The sequence below is a fragment of the Camelina sativa genome, chromosome 12, assembly GCF_030686135.1.
Source record: "Camelina sativa cultivar CO46 ecotype springtype chromosome 12, ASM3068613v1".
In the NCBI taxonomy this organism is placed as follows: Eukaryota; Viridiplantae; Streptophyta; class Magnoliopsida; order Brassicales; family Brassicaceae; genus Camelina; species Camelina sativa.
In genome coordinates this window covers 12,001,350-12,017,931 of record NC_141891.1, presented here as the reverse complement: position 1 = coordinate 12,017,931, position 16,582 = coordinate 12,001,350, and the positions used below count along the sequence as shown (strand labels likewise).

The 16,582-nt window shown below is 37.9% G+C and overlaps 6 protein-coding genes across 6 annotated transcripts; 2 read left to right on the top strand and 4 right to left on the bottom strand.

Moving 5' to 3' along the window:
• Positions 1 to 154: 154 nt before the first annotated feature.
• Positions 155 to 1,418, bottom strand: LOC104731486 (uncharacterized). Its single transcript, XM_010450866.3, has 2 exons — positions 469 to 1,418; positions 155 to 363 (listed from the first exon to the last, which is right to left on the bottom strand). The coding sequence occupies exon 1, from the start codon at positions 1,256 to 1,258 to the stop codon at positions 473 to 475; it is 786 nt and encodes a 261-aa protein (XP_010449168.1). The 5' UTR covers positions 1,259 to 1,418; the 3' UTR covers positions 155 to 363; positions 469 to 472.
• A 1,688-nt stretch (positions 1,419 to 3,106) lies between these two features.
• LOC104731485 (putative UDP-arabinose 4-epimerase 3) lies at positions 3,107 to 6,242 on the bottom strand. Its single transcript, XM_010450865.3, has 10 exons — positions 5,902 to 6,242; positions 5,220 to 5,386; positions 4,988 to 5,112; positions 4,762 to 4,875; positions 4,554 to 4,661; positions 4,381 to 4,472; positions 4,156 to 4,297; positions 3,980 to 4,074; positions 3,767 to 3,896; positions 3,107 to 3,672 (listed from the first exon to the last, which is right to left on the bottom strand). Exons 2-10 carry the CDS (start codon positions 5,272 to 5,274, stop codon positions 3,301 to 3,303), a joined length of 1,233 nt encoding a protein of 410 aa, XP_010449167.1. The 5' UTR covers positions 5,275 to 5,386; positions 5,902 to 6,242; the 3' UTR covers positions 3,107 to 3,300.
• Positions 6,243 to 7,951: 1,709 nt separating this feature from the next.
• Positions 7,952 to 10,851, top strand: LOC104731483 (pentatricopeptide repeat-containing protein At4g20740). The gene has a single exon (XM_010450864.3). It carries the CDS (start codon positions 7,952 to 7,954, stop codon positions 10,154 to 10,156), a length of 2,205 nt encoding a protein of 734 aa, XP_010449166.1. The 3' UTR covers positions 10,157 to 10,851.
• Positions 10,852 to 10,911: 60 nt separating this feature from the next.
• Positions 10,912 to 12,854, top strand: LOC104731480 (uncharacterized). The gene is made up of 6 exons (XM_010450859.3): positions 10,912 to 11,166; positions 11,346 to 11,498; positions 11,601 to 11,694; positions 11,828 to 11,910; positions 12,124 to 12,277; positions 12,376 to 12,854. Exons 1-6 carry the CDS (start codon positions 10,987 to 10,989, stop codon positions 12,609 to 12,611), a joined length of 900 nt encoding a protein of 299 aa, XP_010449161.1. The 5' UTR covers positions 10,912 to 10,986; the 3' UTR covers positions 12,612 to 12,854.
• Positions 12,730 to 15,136, bottom strand: LOC104731481 (pentatricopeptide repeat-containing protein At4g20770). Its single transcript, XM_019234144.2, has one exon. The coding sequence runs from the start codon at positions 15,134 to 15,136 to the stop codon at positions 12,821 to 12,823; it is 2,316 nt and encodes a 771-aa protein (XP_019089689.1). The 3' UTR covers positions 12,730 to 12,820.
• LOC104731482 (calcium-binding protein CML42) lies at positions 15,136 to 15,832 on the bottom strand. The gene has a single exon (XM_010450863.3). It carries the CDS (start codon positions 15,830 to 15,832, stop codon positions 15,260 to 15,262), a length of 573 nt encoding a protein of 190 aa, XP_010449165.1. The 3' UTR covers positions 15,136 to 15,259.
• Between the last annotated feature and the right edge of the window lie 750 nt (positions 15,833 to 16,582).

The following is a 16,582-nucleotide window of genomic DNA, read 5'->3' as shown; positions in this document are numbered from 1 at the left end:
TTTTACCATATCTCCCTATACAACGTATTAACTTCTACCTAAACAAGGACCAGAGACAGAGAGGCTATATATAGTTTGGAACCGATTAAGCCCATATTCCCAACTAGCGACCAAGGTCTGATTAGTTTCTAAGAGGGTACTAAGTTCTTCAAAATGGCTCAAGAAAGCTGCTGTTAACTACGTAACACAGACGCAAATAAGGTGATGATAAAACAGGTTTAATGAAATGAAACACAAAAAGAAGATAAAGGCAAAAACACTCACTCGTCACCAAAATCTACAAACTTTGCAAGCTAAGATAGATCAGAGAGATTGCAGGCTAAAGTTACGAAAGGCAACAATGAAAGCACCACAATTGTAAACCTGAGGAAGTTCAATCAAACAACTTTAATAACGCCTTCACAAATCTCAAGATAACAGCAAACAAAAACCCCAAGACAAAGACTCATATTCTCATTCACTGCTAACCTAATCACTGCTGCTGCTGATTATGTGGCGGTGGTGGCATGCCAGGACGCGGTGGAGCAAAACCTCCAGGAGGAGGAACCATTCCAGGGCGTTGCGGAGGCATTCCTTGCATCCCATGAGGTGGAGGAGGAGGAGGTCCTCTCATCATACCACCAGGAGGAACCATTGGCCTTTGCCCATACTGAGGCGGCGGTGGTCCAGAAAACTGCTGCGGCGGTGGCCTCATACCGTAAGGCGGAGGAGGACCTCTTCCCATAGGAGGACCTTGACCACCAAAAGCTGGAGGCGGTGGCAACATCTGTCCCGGAGATCGAATAATCGGAGGAGCCGAAAGCTGAGGCGGACGAGAGATCTGAGGCTGCATCATCCCAGGAGACGGTCCACCAACACCACGAACCGGACCAGATAATCCAGGCTGAGCTTGAACCAACGGACCAGTAGGCACACCACGTCCAGCAGCACGACCGATTCCTGGACCAGCAACAGCAGCCGCAGAGCCAGCTTTAGCGCGAGACTCGTCAGGAGGAGGTGGTCCTTCAACAGTCATTGAGATTACTTCTTCACCTCTAAGCAACACCAAACCAAGCGTTCGGCGATCTTCTCGCTCTTCGTTGTTCTTTTTACCTTTAGCTGGCGGAAGCTTACGAAACTCCTCGCAATCGCCGAGAACGAGGTTCATGTGTCGGTCGAACGCCATGAACTTCCCAACGAGCTGTCTCCCGTCTTGGATCGTCACTCGCATTCGGTAGTTTATGAACTGAAGCATCTTCGAACTCTTCGACATCGACATTTTTTCGCCGATTCAATAGTAGACACTCGCTAACTAGCAGAGATTCAAGCCGGCGAAGTCGAGTACGCCGGAGGATCGAGATTTAGGGTTTCAAAAACTAAATCGAGAGGCCAAATTTGGGGGTTTTTTTGGCTTTGCAACTCGAGAACAGTGAAATTTCTAGGGTTTATTAAAAACAAACGCTCTTATTCTCTTATGGGCTTAATTTCATATTAGGCCCAGTGGGTTTCACATCAGTATCTATATAAAAAATATTATTGCATTTATTGAATTACTATTTTTTTTAAACACAGTAATTACTATCTCTATTATATTATTTAAACAACCCTTTAAACAAAGAACCTTATTTTCTGTAGTATATTACACAAAATGCCACTGTATTAAATTACAAAATATACTAACAAAATCTTAATATTAATTTGTTGTAACCAGAAAATGATTACCCATAAAAATAGCAATTGAAACATGACCTATTATAATAAAATGATTGGAATACAATTTACAATATAAAAATAAAATGAGCCCATAAATAAATAGAGTAACTGATTAAATAATATAAAAAGAAAAAATAATAAAGTAAAAACCTAATCAGCCACCTTTCACGAAATGAACCCAACTACATATTCTCACTCAATAATACAAAAGAAAATAATATCTCACACATTAATTGATAATACAAAAGAAAATAATTATTGATTTCATTATTCATTAGCTCAAAATTAATGGTAATCTCTTATCTCTATATACTTATTTAAGTAATGTTGTTAAAGATTAACCTTATGGCATATGACATAAAATGTCATTATATTTTAATTAATTTAATAACTAAAAAAATAAAAAATTATATTACTTTATAAAATAATATAACAATATTTTGAAATTATTTAATAAAATTATTTAACAGATTCTATTTATTATTTCAGAAATTTTAGGAAACAATAACAAACTATTTAGAACAATTATAGAAACTTAATTTTATTTATAAAACTAAGATTAAATATTTACATATCTAAATTGTTTAATAATGACAGATATATATTAAAACTAAGACTAAACATTGCTTATATTTTTAAAATATCTCCATATTCTTATTTAAGCAATGTTGTTAGAATTTTAACCAGCTTTGATGTGGCATATTACGAAAATGATATTGTATTTTAATTAATCTAATAACTAACAAAAGAAAAGTTTATATTTGTTTATAAAATAATAAAACAATATTTTCGAAATTATTTAATAAAATTATTTAACATATTCTATTTATTGTTTCAGAAATCTTAGGAAACTATAACAAACTATTTAATTGGCTAAAACTTATTTTTTTATACATAATATTCACTATGTAAATAATACTGAATGCATAATATTGACAATATATATATATATATACATAATCTAATTGTAATTTTCACGTATAAAGTTAATATATACTAACATGTTATACTACTAACTGCAATGGTGTTAATATTAACATGGGTCAATACATGTTTGATTGGATTTTTTTAGACTTTACCGAATTTATAATTAACGAATTTGATATTGTACCCTAACCAAAATAGTACTACCGACTATGGATCGAAATCGGAGTATGAAATTAAGTAAATTATAGACATAGTTTTATAAAATGTATAGAATAAATAAAAATTTTACTATTATTTTGTAAAAATAAATTCAAATTTACGTAAATATTTTCCCACGCTGTAAAGCGTGGGTCATTATCTAGTTTATCTCTGTATTTATATAACTTCACTGATATAATGAAGATCAAATCTTTGGTTATCATAACTTCCATATGTTAGCATATGTAAGATTGAGTTGTGGCTACACCATTCTTATGGGCTTATTGCGTCATATTGAATTCTGTATACCTTTATATATAAAATCACTGATTAATTCTTACATAAACTGTATCAAATTACCATAATAATAATTATTGAACTGTAATTCTGTAACAAATCAAATCCTTTTCTATAAGCTAATCTCTCAAAAACAAATTATGCAAAATGTTTAAAAATTAAAACTCTTTTTTGTTTTTGGGGTCTTTAAGAAGAAGCATATCCATGGGGATGAGTCTTTTGCCACTTCCAAGCAACTTCAAGACTTTCTTGAAGATTAGTGTAACGAGCAGACCAATTAAGATCTCTAAGAATTTTTGCCGGATCACTGTAAACCTCTGCGTAATCTCCAGGTCTTCGAGGCAAGAAATCTACTTTGATGTCTACTCCTGTCGCTTTTTTACAAGCTTCCACAAACTCTTTCACCGATCTTCCTTTCCCAGTACCTACATTGTAGATTCCGACATTTTTAGGCTTAGCTTTTTCCAGTGCCTTCACGTGAGCATCTACAAGGTCAGTAACGTCTATGTAGTCACGAACACAGGTTCCATCTCCTGTTTTGTAGTCTGTTCCTTTGACCTATGCATAGATAAACCAAATTTGAATTCATTTTGTTTTTCAAGTTTTAAAAGTTGAGTCAAGAACAAGCATCGAGAGTCTGATGAGTGTTTACCTGCAGGCCAGGAATCACGCCGCGAGCTGCATCAAAACAAGCACCTGAAATACGCCCGTGTTCTCGTAGCTCAGGTTTTGGAGCTTCTCCTAGTCTACCTTCTGGATCTGAACCTATCACGTTAAAGTATCTGTGGAAGTAATAAAGATCATCAGACAATGTTTGGCTTATCAAGTCAGAACCAGAGACGTTTTTAGAAACGTGGAACTTGACCTTAGGATCATGACTGCCATGTCAGAGTTTTTAGAGAAATCCAGAATCATGTCTTCAGCCATCTTCTTAGCTTTTCCATAAGGGTTAATGGGGACCTAAAAATTCGATAATTTCCAAAGTTGATGAGACATGATCATACGAAAGAGAGGGTTTTTCTGAAACTGTTTTTTGAGTACCTGTGGAGTAACTTCAACAATAGGCATCTTGTCAGGTTCTCCATAAGTGGCACATGTGCTTGAATATATCAACTTCTTCACTTTATGTCTAGCCACAGCTTCAAGAACTACTAATGTGTTTGATGTGATATTGTGGTAATACCTACAGAACAAAAAAATCGACATGAGATTCGAATTCCAATCTAGCAGAGATGTTGTGAACAAAACAGTGGCTGGAGATTGTACTTTAGAGGATCTAGAGTGCTCTCTCCAACATATGCTACTGCAGCAAAATGCATAACAGCATCAAACGCGTTCTCTGAGAAGATTTTCTCGACCTGAAATGAACAAAACACATACTTCATACAATATACAAGGAACAAACAGCTCAAAAGAATATTACGGGTATGAAAAGTTACAGCTTTGGCATCTCCTAAATCAGCATAAATGAATTGAAGCCTCCCAGCTTCTGGGAACAATCCTTGTAAAACCTTGACAGCGCCAAGATTCCCACGAGAAAGATTGTCCTGATTGTGAGACAAAATGATTAGTGTCACAAAACCAAACATTGCAATTTGAATACTTCTCCAATGGATCACATAATACAATCAAAGAAAGAAACTTTACCACAATGGTGACACGGTATGACTCCTTTAGCAGCCTCAATGCAGCATGTGATCCGATATATCCAGCACCACCAGTGACTAATACATGAGTCACGCCTTCCTCACTGCGAGAGAACTGTGAAGAACAACAAATTGCAGCAAGACTGAGATTACTAACCAAACCAGATTTAAGAGAAATGTTTTTCAGACATTTAAAGTGAGTAACACATCAAAATTGAGGAGTTTACCGCGGTTGGTGACGTGAAGCTAGGTGCGTGCTTGAGCATAATAATGCATAAAGCTGTAAGAGAAACAACCAAGATAATCCTGCCCATGACATTGCTCTTCCTTTTGGGTTCTAAGTATTCCATCCCTGAATTTTTATCAAAATCAAAGAAAATGATTGATCATCTAGACATCTAACATGTTGCAGAGACTCAATACCTATATACGTAAAATTGTAGTAGACAGTAGACTAACCTCCAAGAGGTCTTGAGTTTCTTCCTTGACTTCTAGCTCTAGAGAAACTTAGCATTGGGAGATTCAGAAGAATCTGAACTTAAAAATATCTCAAAGTCTTCTTTATCCTTTTAGATATTGAGAGACAAATTCAAGATTTCAGTAGCCAGCAATCATGAAGCTCATTGCTGTTTGGAGTCATACAAGAAAAAGAAAAAAAACAAAGTCAAAAACATAGAAGAAAGATAGAAAAAAATATAAAATATGATTGGAAGTGGGACCTTAATGAAAGAATCAAATAACAAGGAAAAAGACAGACAAAAAGATGAATACATTTATCAAAGTTTCAATTAATTATTAAAATTTTATTTTCATATGTTAATTGGAAAGAGAAAACAAAAAATTCTTAGGCAAAAGAGAGAGAGAGAGAGAGCATGTTTGTCATCACAGAACAGAACAAAACAAAAAAAAAAAAACAGAGAAACAAAAATGCAAGAAGTGTAAAAGTCATCGAATTTGATCGAAATTTCTTAGCTTTATGAAAAATCCATCTGAGAAATCACGGATCAGAACAAACCCATCAACGTTTCGATTGCCAATTTTGTATTCGGATTCAACAACAAAATTATGATCAGATGTTGTAAATCAGGTTTAGCAAAATTGGGTAAACGGGAAGAGACAAGACATAGATAGAGAGAGTTACCTGAGAATTTTGCATTGAGAGAGAGGGAGGAAGGAGAAGAGGTGTGTGAAGAATGGTTGAAATGGCGAAAGGCACGAACGTTATTAAGGGATAGAGAGAGAAGAACGTAAGAGAAACTTAAGGGAGAGAAAGAGAGAGAAGATGGGGGGAGAAGCGGAGGAAGAAGAAGAAGAAGAAGAAAGTGAGGAGAAACGTGCAATGCAAAACGAAACCACAACTACGAGACCTGGTCACCACTCTCTCCTTCTTCTCCCCCTTCAATTAAGGTCTCTCACCTTTTTGGAAAGACGAAAATAATATTTAGGAGAAAAAGTTTAGAACCAAATCCTTCAACTTTGACTAAATTATATTTTTAACCCCTCAAGTATTTTTTAATACTGATCCATCCGACCCGAGTTTTTGTAGTTTTATCGTCGTGTCATAATCTGGATCCGGGTAGTCCGCAAGTGCGTGAAGTTTTTGTTCATTTCAGTGAATGTGAAATACTGTTTTACCAAAAACGGTGTTGACCAATTAAAGAAATTTTCATAAACGTGAGATTACATTCAAAGTCAAAAAACATTTACTGCTGATGATGATCTATGTACAATAAATATGACTTTCTTAATTACTTCCGTTTTTATCTCTCAATTAGTAGTAATAAAAATTTGTGAAAATTAAAGATGGCAACCTTGTTTCCATTCACATCCAAACATGAGAATATCATTCAAAACCAACCTTGTTTCTAATAATGAGAAACCGTGACTAATATCAAAGTCAAACAACAAAACAAAGTCGTTGTTGGAATGCATGTCGTCGACACAAAATGAGTTTGTTCCTTTCATGGATATTAATTTCAATTAGGTATTTTTTATATATTATGATGGCGATTGCAATGATTGTAATAAGGCATCATTTCGTGCAATCCTCATTTTATATTCTTTGATTAATTATGGGGAAAAAACAATCGATGGGGTGATCGATTTTTTTGCTGCCTAGTTGTAGTCTTGTAGCGACTGCCTAACCATCTTAACGTGATTAGCCAACGAATCGATCGTAAACAAATGATTTTACCAAAGACATGTTATGATAGAGACTTTGTGTATATCATAGTACTTAATGATTTCTCAATATATATACATTCTTTCTACGTGAGTAATTATTGAGAGTTTAAACAAATGCAACTTTGTTTTTGTTTTTGCTCATACAAATAAAAGATAAGATAGTCATCGATCTTCTATAGTTTATAGGTAGATGAAATTGACTATGGATAATATCATTATTAACACAACCATCTTCTTTTTTTTTTGGTATCAAGTTTATCAATTTGTATCAATTATAACCAAATAACGAAAATGGTCAATTACAATATGTGTTTCATTCTTGTTGATTAAAATTCTTTTAGACGGCCTAATTTAGGTTGACTTCTTTCGTTTTCCTTTCTTTCTTACAATCGCAAGAAACCAAAAATATAGACGTCAATATGCGATGGGTAGTCTTGTAGCGTAATTAAAAAAAAGATACCCACCTAAACTGCCTAAGTCCCTAACCAACCAAAAACTACAAAAAGAGGCCTCCTAGCTACCTCCAAATTTTATTATAATCGACAGCTGAATTTTTTTAGTTAGGTTACCTACAAGTTTTTGTCTCCTTTAGATAATACATCATCCTAGCCTCCTCTAGAAAACTTGCAGCTACGTTAGTACACATTCTCCTAAATATTGAATTCGACGTAAGAATGAAATAATGTGTAGTGTAGGTGTGATTCTTTTTGTTTTTCTTCTGTCAACCGATACACATTAGAAGATAAGTTGGTTAACCAAATCGGAACTAGATTAAGTGCACTTGTATAGGCTATGTGCCAAATATTTACAAGTTCTATCAAATACTAACCAAGAATACCTTTAATTTAAATGAACTTAACCAAGAATCTTCAAATCAAACCCGGTTTGAAATCAAACCGAAAAACCGGGTTCGAAGTGAACTTGTAAACGTCGTCGTATATACACAACAAGAGTGTTATTTTCACACACAAGTGAGAGAAACAGAGAAGAAGAAGGAAGAAGCAAAGATGAAATCACCAAAACCTCCGAATCTCTCTGATAAATCTCTTAAACCCAATTTCTTCTACGGCCACCGTAAGCCCTCACATAACCGCCCTACCGTCTACGGTGGTCTCTTCTCCAACCGCCAATCTCTCTCCAGAGACTCACCCCAACCACAATCCAACGCCGTCTCTCACCGAACACCTTTCGATCTCCGCAAATGGGATCCCGAAACCCATCTCCCATCGGAAAGACCATCTCCTTCTTCGTCTCCTCCGCCGTCACATTCCACGGTAATCTCCGCCGCCTCGGAGCGTCTATCTCCGATAGCGAGATTCGTCCTCGACGCATTCCGCAAGAATCGTAACCATTGGGGACCCTCCGTGGTCTCGGAGCTAAACAAACTCCGCCGCGTAACGCCCACCATCGTCGCCGAGGTTTTGAAATTAGGTAACGATGCTGCTGTCGCGGCTAAGTTCTTTCACTGGGCTGGTAAGCAGAAAGGGTATAGACACGATTTCGCTGCTTACAATGCTTTTGCGTATTGCCTTAATCGAAACGGACACTTTCGTGCGGCGGATCAGTTGCCTGAGCTTATGGATTCTCAGGGAAGGCCTCCGTCGGAGAAACAATTTGAGATTTTGATTAGAATGCACGCTGATAATAAAAGGGGTTTAAGGGTTTATTATGTTTACGAGAAGATGAAGAAGTTTGGGTTTAAGCCTAGGGTCTTCTTGTATAATAGGATAATGGATGCTCTTGTGAAAAATGGTTACTTTGATTTAGCATTGGCTGTTTATGAGGATTTTAAAGAAGATGGGTTGGTGGAGGAGAGTACTACTTTTATGATCTTGGTTAAAGGGTTGTGTAAAGCAGGTAGAATTGAGGAGATGCTTGAGATTTTGCAGAGAATGAGGGAGAATTTGTGTAAGCCTGATGTTTTTGCGTACACAGCAATGATCAAGACTTTGGTTTCTGAAGGGAACATGGATGCGAGTTTACGAGTTTGGGATGAAATGAAACGCGATGAGATAAAACCGGATGTAATGGCGTATGGAACACTTGTTACGGGTTTGTGTAGAGATGGTAGAGTTGAGAGAGGATATGAATTGTTTGTGGAGATGAAGGAAAAGCAGATTTTGATTGATAGGGAGATCTACAGAGTTTTGATTGAAGGTTTTGTTGCAGATGGGAAGGTCAGATCTGCTTGTGATCTATGGGAGGATCTGGTGGATTCTGGTTACATAGCTGATCTTGGGATTTACAATGCAGTTATTAAAGGGTTGTGTAGTGTGAACCAGGTTGATAAAGCATATAAGCTCTTCCAAATTGCAATTGATGAAGAATTAGAACCAGATTTTGAGACACTAAGTCCCATTTTGGTTGCATATGTGGTGATGGATAGACTGAGTGATTTTTCCAATTTGATAGAGCGGATTGGAGAATCAAGATATCCTCTCACAGATTACCTTTCACAGTTTTTTAAATTGTTGTGTGGTGACGAAGAAAAGAGAACGATGGCTTTAGATGTCTTTGATGTCATAAAGACTAAAGGTCATGGCAGTGTCTCTGTGTACAACATTCTTATGGAAGGTCTTTACAAGATGGGAAATATTCAAAAGTGCTTGTCACTTTTCTCTGAAATGAAGGATTTTGGGTTTGAACCAGATTCATCATCTTACAGTATTGCAATTTGCTGTTTTGTTGAGAAAGGGGATGTCCAAGAAGCTTGTTCATATCATGAAAAAATCATCGAGATGTCTTGTGTTCCTTCCATAGCTGCGTATCTGTCTCTTACTAAAGGACTATGCCAAATTGGAGAAATTGATGCAGTGATGTTATTAGTTCGTGAATGTCTGGGAAACGTTGAAAGTGGTCCTATGGAGTTCAAGTATGCTCTTAGGGTTTGTCATGTATGCAAAGGGAATAACTCCGAGAAGGTTATGGAGGTACTAGATGAGATGAACCAGGAAGGTATCCCTATCAATGAAGTTATATACTGTTCGATTATATCTGGTATGTGTAAACATGGAACAATAAAAGCAGCAAGAGAAGTCTTCGCAGAGCTGAAGAAGCGCAAAGTTATGACGGAGGCTGATATGGTAGTCTATGATGAATTGTTAGTGGAGCAGACAAAGAAGAAGACAGCTGATTTGGTGCTTTCAGGGATCGCGTTTTTTGGTCTTGAGTCAAAACTAAGAGAAAAGGGTTGCAAACTACTCGATAACTAAAGTCTGGGGACTGATTAATCATCCAGCTGCAGAGGTGACTAAGAGAATGTGCTTTTGACCAAACAAATGCATATTCCTTCATGCCTGGTGATAAGCTCTTTTAGGCGTTGGTGTAAGTCCGAATTCAATATTTCGTGGGTGTGGTTTGCCGATAACCTAACCATTCAAAGTTTTGGAGTTCTTCCCACGGATCCTGAAGCCCAAATTGTCTTTTGGGTTCATCTTTCTGGTAGCTGAATCATGGAAGTAAATAAGTAAAAGTCTCAATCTTTGGATTCAGGGGTGACCGTGATGCAGTGTGGAGAGGCATAGCTCAAAATTCTGCGAAGCACAGAGACATATCAAAGTGTTGGCTCGAAATCTGTGACCCCATAAGGGCCATAACCGTGCTCCATCTTCTATCTTTCCTGCAAGTTCAAAATGATAGATGACATTGCAAGTATTGATGTTGCAGCTTGAAGTTTTGACCTATAATTTCTATATCCTTGGAAGGAGATGTATGCGATATACAGTGTGAACCTCATTTTTCACATCATACGGTTTTAAGTTTTGAAGTATTAACTAATCAATTGTCAATTCTTACTTACATCACTGAATTGTCAAAGATTGTTATTTGGATTTACAAATTTTAGCTTTTAGTTAAAGTTTGAATAGTGTCAGAATATTGGAATAAAGTTGGTGTTTTTTTTTTCCCATCTTTGTGGACATGACAGTTAAGTTCCCGTGACGATGGCTATGAAAAGTGGTTGCATTTATGAGAAATGGTCCATCCTTTTTATCTTAATCACACACTCGGAAAAAGTTTCCAATAATCGTTAACCATTTCTTCAATGAACACTCTTGTGAAGAGCGGTGGCGCGTGGATGGTTTCCCCGTCGTTGGCGGCGGCTGCTCTGAGGAGAATTAGAGTGTCTGGTTTCGCCACGTCATCATCATCTTCTTCTTCTCCCAATTGGGAAGGTGGAGTTTCCTTAGTCCAGGGAGCTTCTAGAGGCATCGGCCTCGAATTTGTGAGTCTCTTTCTTGATCCATCTTTCTCTTTTATTACCCAAATCCTGGTCTCTACAAATTTTCAGCTAATGAATCACACTTCTCAATCAGAATCTTTAACCTTTTCAGTTGAGTAATAAGATCCAAATTTGGCGGTTTCAGTTTTAGCTTCTTTTTTTGTTCTCGTTGTTTTTTGTAGGTACGACAGTTGCTGGAGAAGAATGAGAAAGGGTATGTTGTTGCTACTTGCCGAAATCCAAAAGATGCAACAAGTCTCTCTGATTTGAAGAACCGTTTCTCTGAAAGGCTTGTCATCCAAAAGCTTGATGTTACAGATGAAGCTACCATTGAGGTTATTTTTGTCTCTACAACACTCATATATGTCTCTTGACTCCTTTGTTGTGTAGAATATGCTACATGTTCATGTTTCTGAATCTGTTATCATGATTATTAGGAATCAGCCGAATCTGTAAAAGATAGATATGGTTCTCTGAACCTACTTGTAAATGCAGCTGGTATACTTTCCATTCCTGGTGTACTGCAGCCAGGTATGACTAATCTTATGTTAGAGAAGTTAGTTTCAGCTTTATCTGCAACTTGGGATATAACTAACGAAGCCTGTGAAAAAAACGACTGTTCTTTAAACCCCGGTTTTAATTTTGCCTTTTGATCTCAGTACAGAAACAACATTGTACAAGGTTGAAAAATCATCATTGATGCTTGCTTATGAGGTTAACGCTGTTGGTCCAATGCTAATGATGAAGGTAGGCACTCCAAATTGTCTATGTTTTTGTAAAGAACAGTGTCTTTAGACTCCAGAGTAGGATTTTAAAATGCGAAACAGAGTGCGAAATGGAGGCAAGTGGGTAAAGAAAAGAGAAAATCTAAGTTATGCATGTCCTTATTCTGCTGACTCATGGACATGGTTCCATGGACTCTATTAAAAATAAAAGATTATGTATTTGGCTCTGTTGCAGCATATGTGGCCTCTCCTTAAGGCTGGTGGAGGAAGTGGAACCGAGAGGGAAGTTGCAGTTGTAGCCAATTTAAGCGCTCGAGTTGGATCCATTGGAGATAATCGACTTGGTGGTTGGCACTCTTACAGGGCTTCAAAAACCGCACTCAATCAACGTACAGTTGAATAATAAGTTTAGAAGATTATTGATTTTTCCATTCTGGTATGAGCTGAGAAAACCATTAATTTCTGTACACAACTTTTGCTTTTGCAGTGACTAAAAATGTATCAGTTGAGTTGGGTAGGAGGAAAGATCCTGTGGTATGCATTCTACTGCATCCAGGCACAGTAGACACTGATCTCTCTCGACCGTTTCAAAAGAATGTTCCCGAAGGAAAGCTTTTCACAAGAGAGTACTCCGTTCAGAAGTTATTGCACATCATCAACAATGCAAAGAAACAAGATAACGGCAAGTTCTTTGCTTGGGACGGTCAGGAGATACCTTGGTGATTGCTTGAATACTACTGTATTCTCGAAACTGAATAGGGAATTCTTGTCGGGATCTCTTTTTCTGCTTTCTTGTTTCGCGAGCATTTCCTTGGAGTATTATCGAATAACTTGGAGTGAGTATCCAGAAGCTTAGAGCTCTCTGAGTATATAATAATCATTGTGATGGTCCAATCTTCTATATACATTGTATTACTGAATAATTTCACACGCTACTTTTGAAATGTTGAGTCCAAAGCATTGCCATATGTGATCCAACTATGACCTGGAGTTTTATGCACTCTATTCTTGTTCTTTAATCCTTGAAGAGCTGCAGCGTCATCCCACTGTCTCACAGAACTATACGTGTTGCTTAGCAGCACATATGCTGCCGAGTTCTGAGGATCCAGACGCATTAGTTTCTCTGCAACTCGTCTAGCCAAGCTCACATCGCCATGGACTCTACATGAACTAAGTAGAATCTCCCATAGAACAGAGCTGCTTTTGTATGGTGTCGCTTCTGCAAGCGTCTCTGCATCTTCAAGCCGACCAGCTCTTCCAAGACAATCAACTATACAGATGTAATGATCCAGCTCCGGTTCAATTCCATGATCTCTCTGCATTGAACTGAGTATCTCAAGCCCTGTATCCACCAGTCCTGAGTGGCTGCAAGCAGTCAAGACAGATACAAAGGTTATCCCGTCGGGTTGCTCTCCCGTTGATATCATCTCTCTGTAGAGATCAACAGCTTCATCGCCTCTTCCATTATGAGCATACCCATGTATCATCTCGTTCCAAATAACCGTGTTTTTCCTTGAGACAGTATCGAAGAACTGTCGAGCTGAATCTATTTCACCGCATTTGCAATACATATCAGTAAGAGCGGTTTCAACAAAGGAATCGCTTACATATCCGCTCTTCACTACCTGTCCATGAAACTGTCTTCCATGGACCAAACTACATAACCTTGAACAGCTGCTTAATACAATAGCGTATGAAGTTTCATTAGGAAACAACACACCAGTCTGATGCATTCTTCTGAAGAGCATTAGAGCTTGTGTGTCCAGCTTGTTTCGACTAAGACCTGAGATCATTGAGTTCCAACATGCGATATCCAATTCAGTGTAACAATCATCAAATACAGATTCAGATATCTCTATTTTCTCACATTCCGAGTACACTGCAATAAGGCCACTAACTATGCGACTGTTCTTAGAACTCATGGTCCTTATCGCTGCCCCATGGATCTGTTTCCCTCCTTCCAAGAATCTCAATCTTGCGCACGAACTTAGTATCACACTCAAAGTGGTTATGTCAGGTTTCAAGTTCTGAAACTGCATTTGTCTGAAACTGTTTATTGCTTCCTCATAGTGTTCATAGTTGGAATAACCAGAAAGCATAGCATTCCATGCTCTAACACTCGGGTGGGGAATGCTACAGAATATTCTCCTACCGGTTTCAACAACCCCTGAACGAAAGCACGCTCCAAGAACACTAATGTATGTAACTTCATTTGGTTCAACACCAGAATCTCTCATTCTCTTTAGATACTCAATGGCTTTGTCACTTTGGTATTCCTGGCCAAATCCAGCTATCATTATGTTCCAAGAGACAACATTCACTTCAGGCATCTCAGCAAAAATCAGCTCCGCACCACTCATGTCTTTATTCTTTGCATATATTTCGAGCAACGAATTGTTCAGATGAAGATCTCCTACAAACCCAAATCTTAACGCGAGACTATGAATCTGCTTCCCGAGCACATTGCAATAGATCTCACATCCTTCCCTCGGAGTAGAGACGCTGAGAATATTAGATAAGCAAACAGGATCCACCTGAACACCTTTCTGACACATCGATCTAAACATTTCAACCGCCTCCAACACTCTATTTTCCCGAGCTAACCCGCTGATTACCGCAGTAAAAGAGACTTCATTAGCCTCCGAGAGAGAATCAAAGACTCGAACACCATAATCCATCATAAGCCCACATTTCGCATACATAGACAACAACGCATTCCCAACAAAAATATTCTCATCAAGACCCGTTTTAACAGCAACCCCATGACACCTCATACCAAAAACACCACCCCGAACCTTACCACACGCACTCAAAACACTAGCTAACGTAAACCTCGAAGGCAAAAACCCACCACAAACCATCTTCCCATAAACAACCAAAGCCTCCTCATCAAACCCTTTCCTCACCAACACACTAATCATATTGTTCCACGACACCACATCTCTCTCAGGCATTCCATCAAACACCTCACACGCTTCCTTTAAATCCCCAGCTTTACAACAAAACGTCAAAAAAGCATTCCAAGAATAAACATCTCTCAGAGACATTCCGTAGAACACCTTCCGTGCATAATCTTTATCACCACACTCAATATACAAATCCAACAAACGATTACATATATAAGTATCACTATCTAATCCCGTCCTAACAATGAACCCATGTATGATTTTCCCAGAAAGCTTACATCTTTTATCTCTATAACAACGCAACAGATTCACAAAGTACCTATTGCCCCCTCCACTACGCATTCTCAAAAAAAAAAAAAAGTTTATTTCTTTATAAAAATAAGTTTTGAATCATTCGTTACATATAATAATAAACTGAGAAAAATACAAACTTTAATAATCTTTGGAGGAAATTTTTTTTTTTTTTTAAGAAGAAGGGATGACGACGGTGCGCATCATGTTCTTGAACTCGAAAAAGTCAACGCGACCATCTTGATTCCGGTCAACGGAAACGATCATCTTCTCAACTCGCTCCATCTCACCACCTTCAGGCAAACCAAGTTTCTTGAGAACAGCTTGAAGCTCTCTAGCGGAGATGAAACCGTCGCCGTTCTCGTCAAACACCTTAAACGCTTCCTGGAGATCCGTTTCATCAGCAGCGGCGGAAGAAGGATCGTTATTACCATCGTTAACATCTCCGTCTCCGCCGAAGAAAGAGTCGTCGAGCGTCTTGTGCAAAGCAGAGAAGTCGTCGAAATTGAGACCGGTGTTTCCGGGTTGGATGTAAGATTCGACGGTTGATTTGAGATCGGAGAGATCAGCGTTGAGACCGAGACGGGATAGAGCTTGGCTTAGCTCTTCGACGGTGATGAAACCGTCGCCGTTTTTGTCGAATAAGTCGAAGATGCGTTGGAGACGAAGTGCGTTTAAGCTTGGGCTACGTAGACTGAAGGATGATGATTGTCTTGAAACTGTCTTCTTCTCTCCATTGCTCTCCATTGTTTCCTTTGTGTTGTCTTCTTTGTTTTGTGGAATCTGAGAGATAAAAAGAATATGGGAATTTGGGAGTGATTGGAGTCTAATTATAGAATGAGAAACACAATTGGGGGAGAGTCCGTTATTGCCGGCATTGACTTTGTCTGGCCCGCCATGTCTGAAAGAAACTTCGAACGTTCAGAACCCCATAAACATTCACATTAATGCGAAAAAGATTAAAGAAAGGTCGCTTTTTTTGGTGATCTGTCGAATAATATATTCGATTATGACATTTGTATAAAAAATTGTAGTTTTGTATTACTTTTCTTTTGGTTCATATGAATGCTGAAAAGTTTACAATAATCTTCAGGAAAAATTTGTTAAAATGGAAAAAAGTTCTGATCTTTATTTCTCCCGGGAAAAATCGAGATAGAGTGTAACGTTTTATTTTATGATCTTTGTTTTAAATATGATGCAAGTTTCTGTTTTGAATCGTACTAATGAATACTAGAAGAGAAAAGCTTAATATGCCTTAATGACGTACTTAAAAGGTAAGATTATTTCTAAAACTGAAACTTGTCTTTGCAAGTTGATAATACATAACTGTCCATGGCTTTTTCAACGGAAAAGAGACAAGTCACGTCGTGGACCTCGTGGGTAGTTACCGAAATTTTTAATTCCTACGTTCCCATTTGCCAACTAGTTTTGTTGTCATGTTGTTGTGTGTGTATAGCTTTCTCCAGATCTTCCCGAGCCGGGTCGGGTCGAATTGAG

Bases quoted from the DNA above. Each gene is read 5' to 3' on its own strand.
- LOC104731486 (XM_010450866.3), bottom strand. From the start codon at position 1,258: ATGTCGATGTCGAAGAGTTCGAAGATGCTTCAGTTCATAAACTACCGA.
- LOC104731485 (XM_010450865.3), bottom strand. From the start codon at position 5,274: ATGCTAAGTTTCTCTAGAGCTAGAAGTCAAGGAAGAAACTCAAGACCT. The intron at 4,876-4,987 runs GTAAACTCCTCA...TGTTCTTCACAG, and splicing joins GCTTCACGTCACCAACCGCG to TTCTCTCGCAGTGAGGAAGG. The intron at 4,298-4,380 runs GTACAATCTCCA...TTTGTTCTGTAG, and splicing joins AGCACTCTAGATCCTCTAAA to GTATTACCACAATATCACAT.
- LOC104731483 (XM_010450864.3), top strand. From the start codon at position 7,952: ATGAAATCACCAAAACCTCCGAATCTCTCTGATAAATCTCTTAAACCC.
- LOC104731480 (XM_010450859.3), top strand. From the start codon at position 10,987: ATGAACACTCTTGTGAAGAGCGGTGGCGCGTGGATGGTTTCCCCGTCG. The intron at 11,167-11,345 runs GTGAGTCTCTTT...TGTTTTTTGTAG, and splicing joins GAGGCATCGGCCTCGAATTT to GTACGACAGTTGCTGGAGAA. The intron at 12,278-12,375 runs GTACAGTTGAAT...TTGCTTTTGCAG, and splicing joins AAAAACCGCACTCAATCAAC to TGACTAAAAATGTATCAGTT.
- LOC104731481 (XM_019234144.2), bottom strand. From the start codon at position 15,136: ATGCGTAGTGGAGGGGGCAATAGGTACTTTGTGAATCTGTTGCGTTGT.
- LOC104731482 (XM_010450863.3), bottom strand. From the start codon at position 15,832: ATGGAGAGCAATGGAGAGAAGAAGACAGTTTCAAGACAATCATCATCC.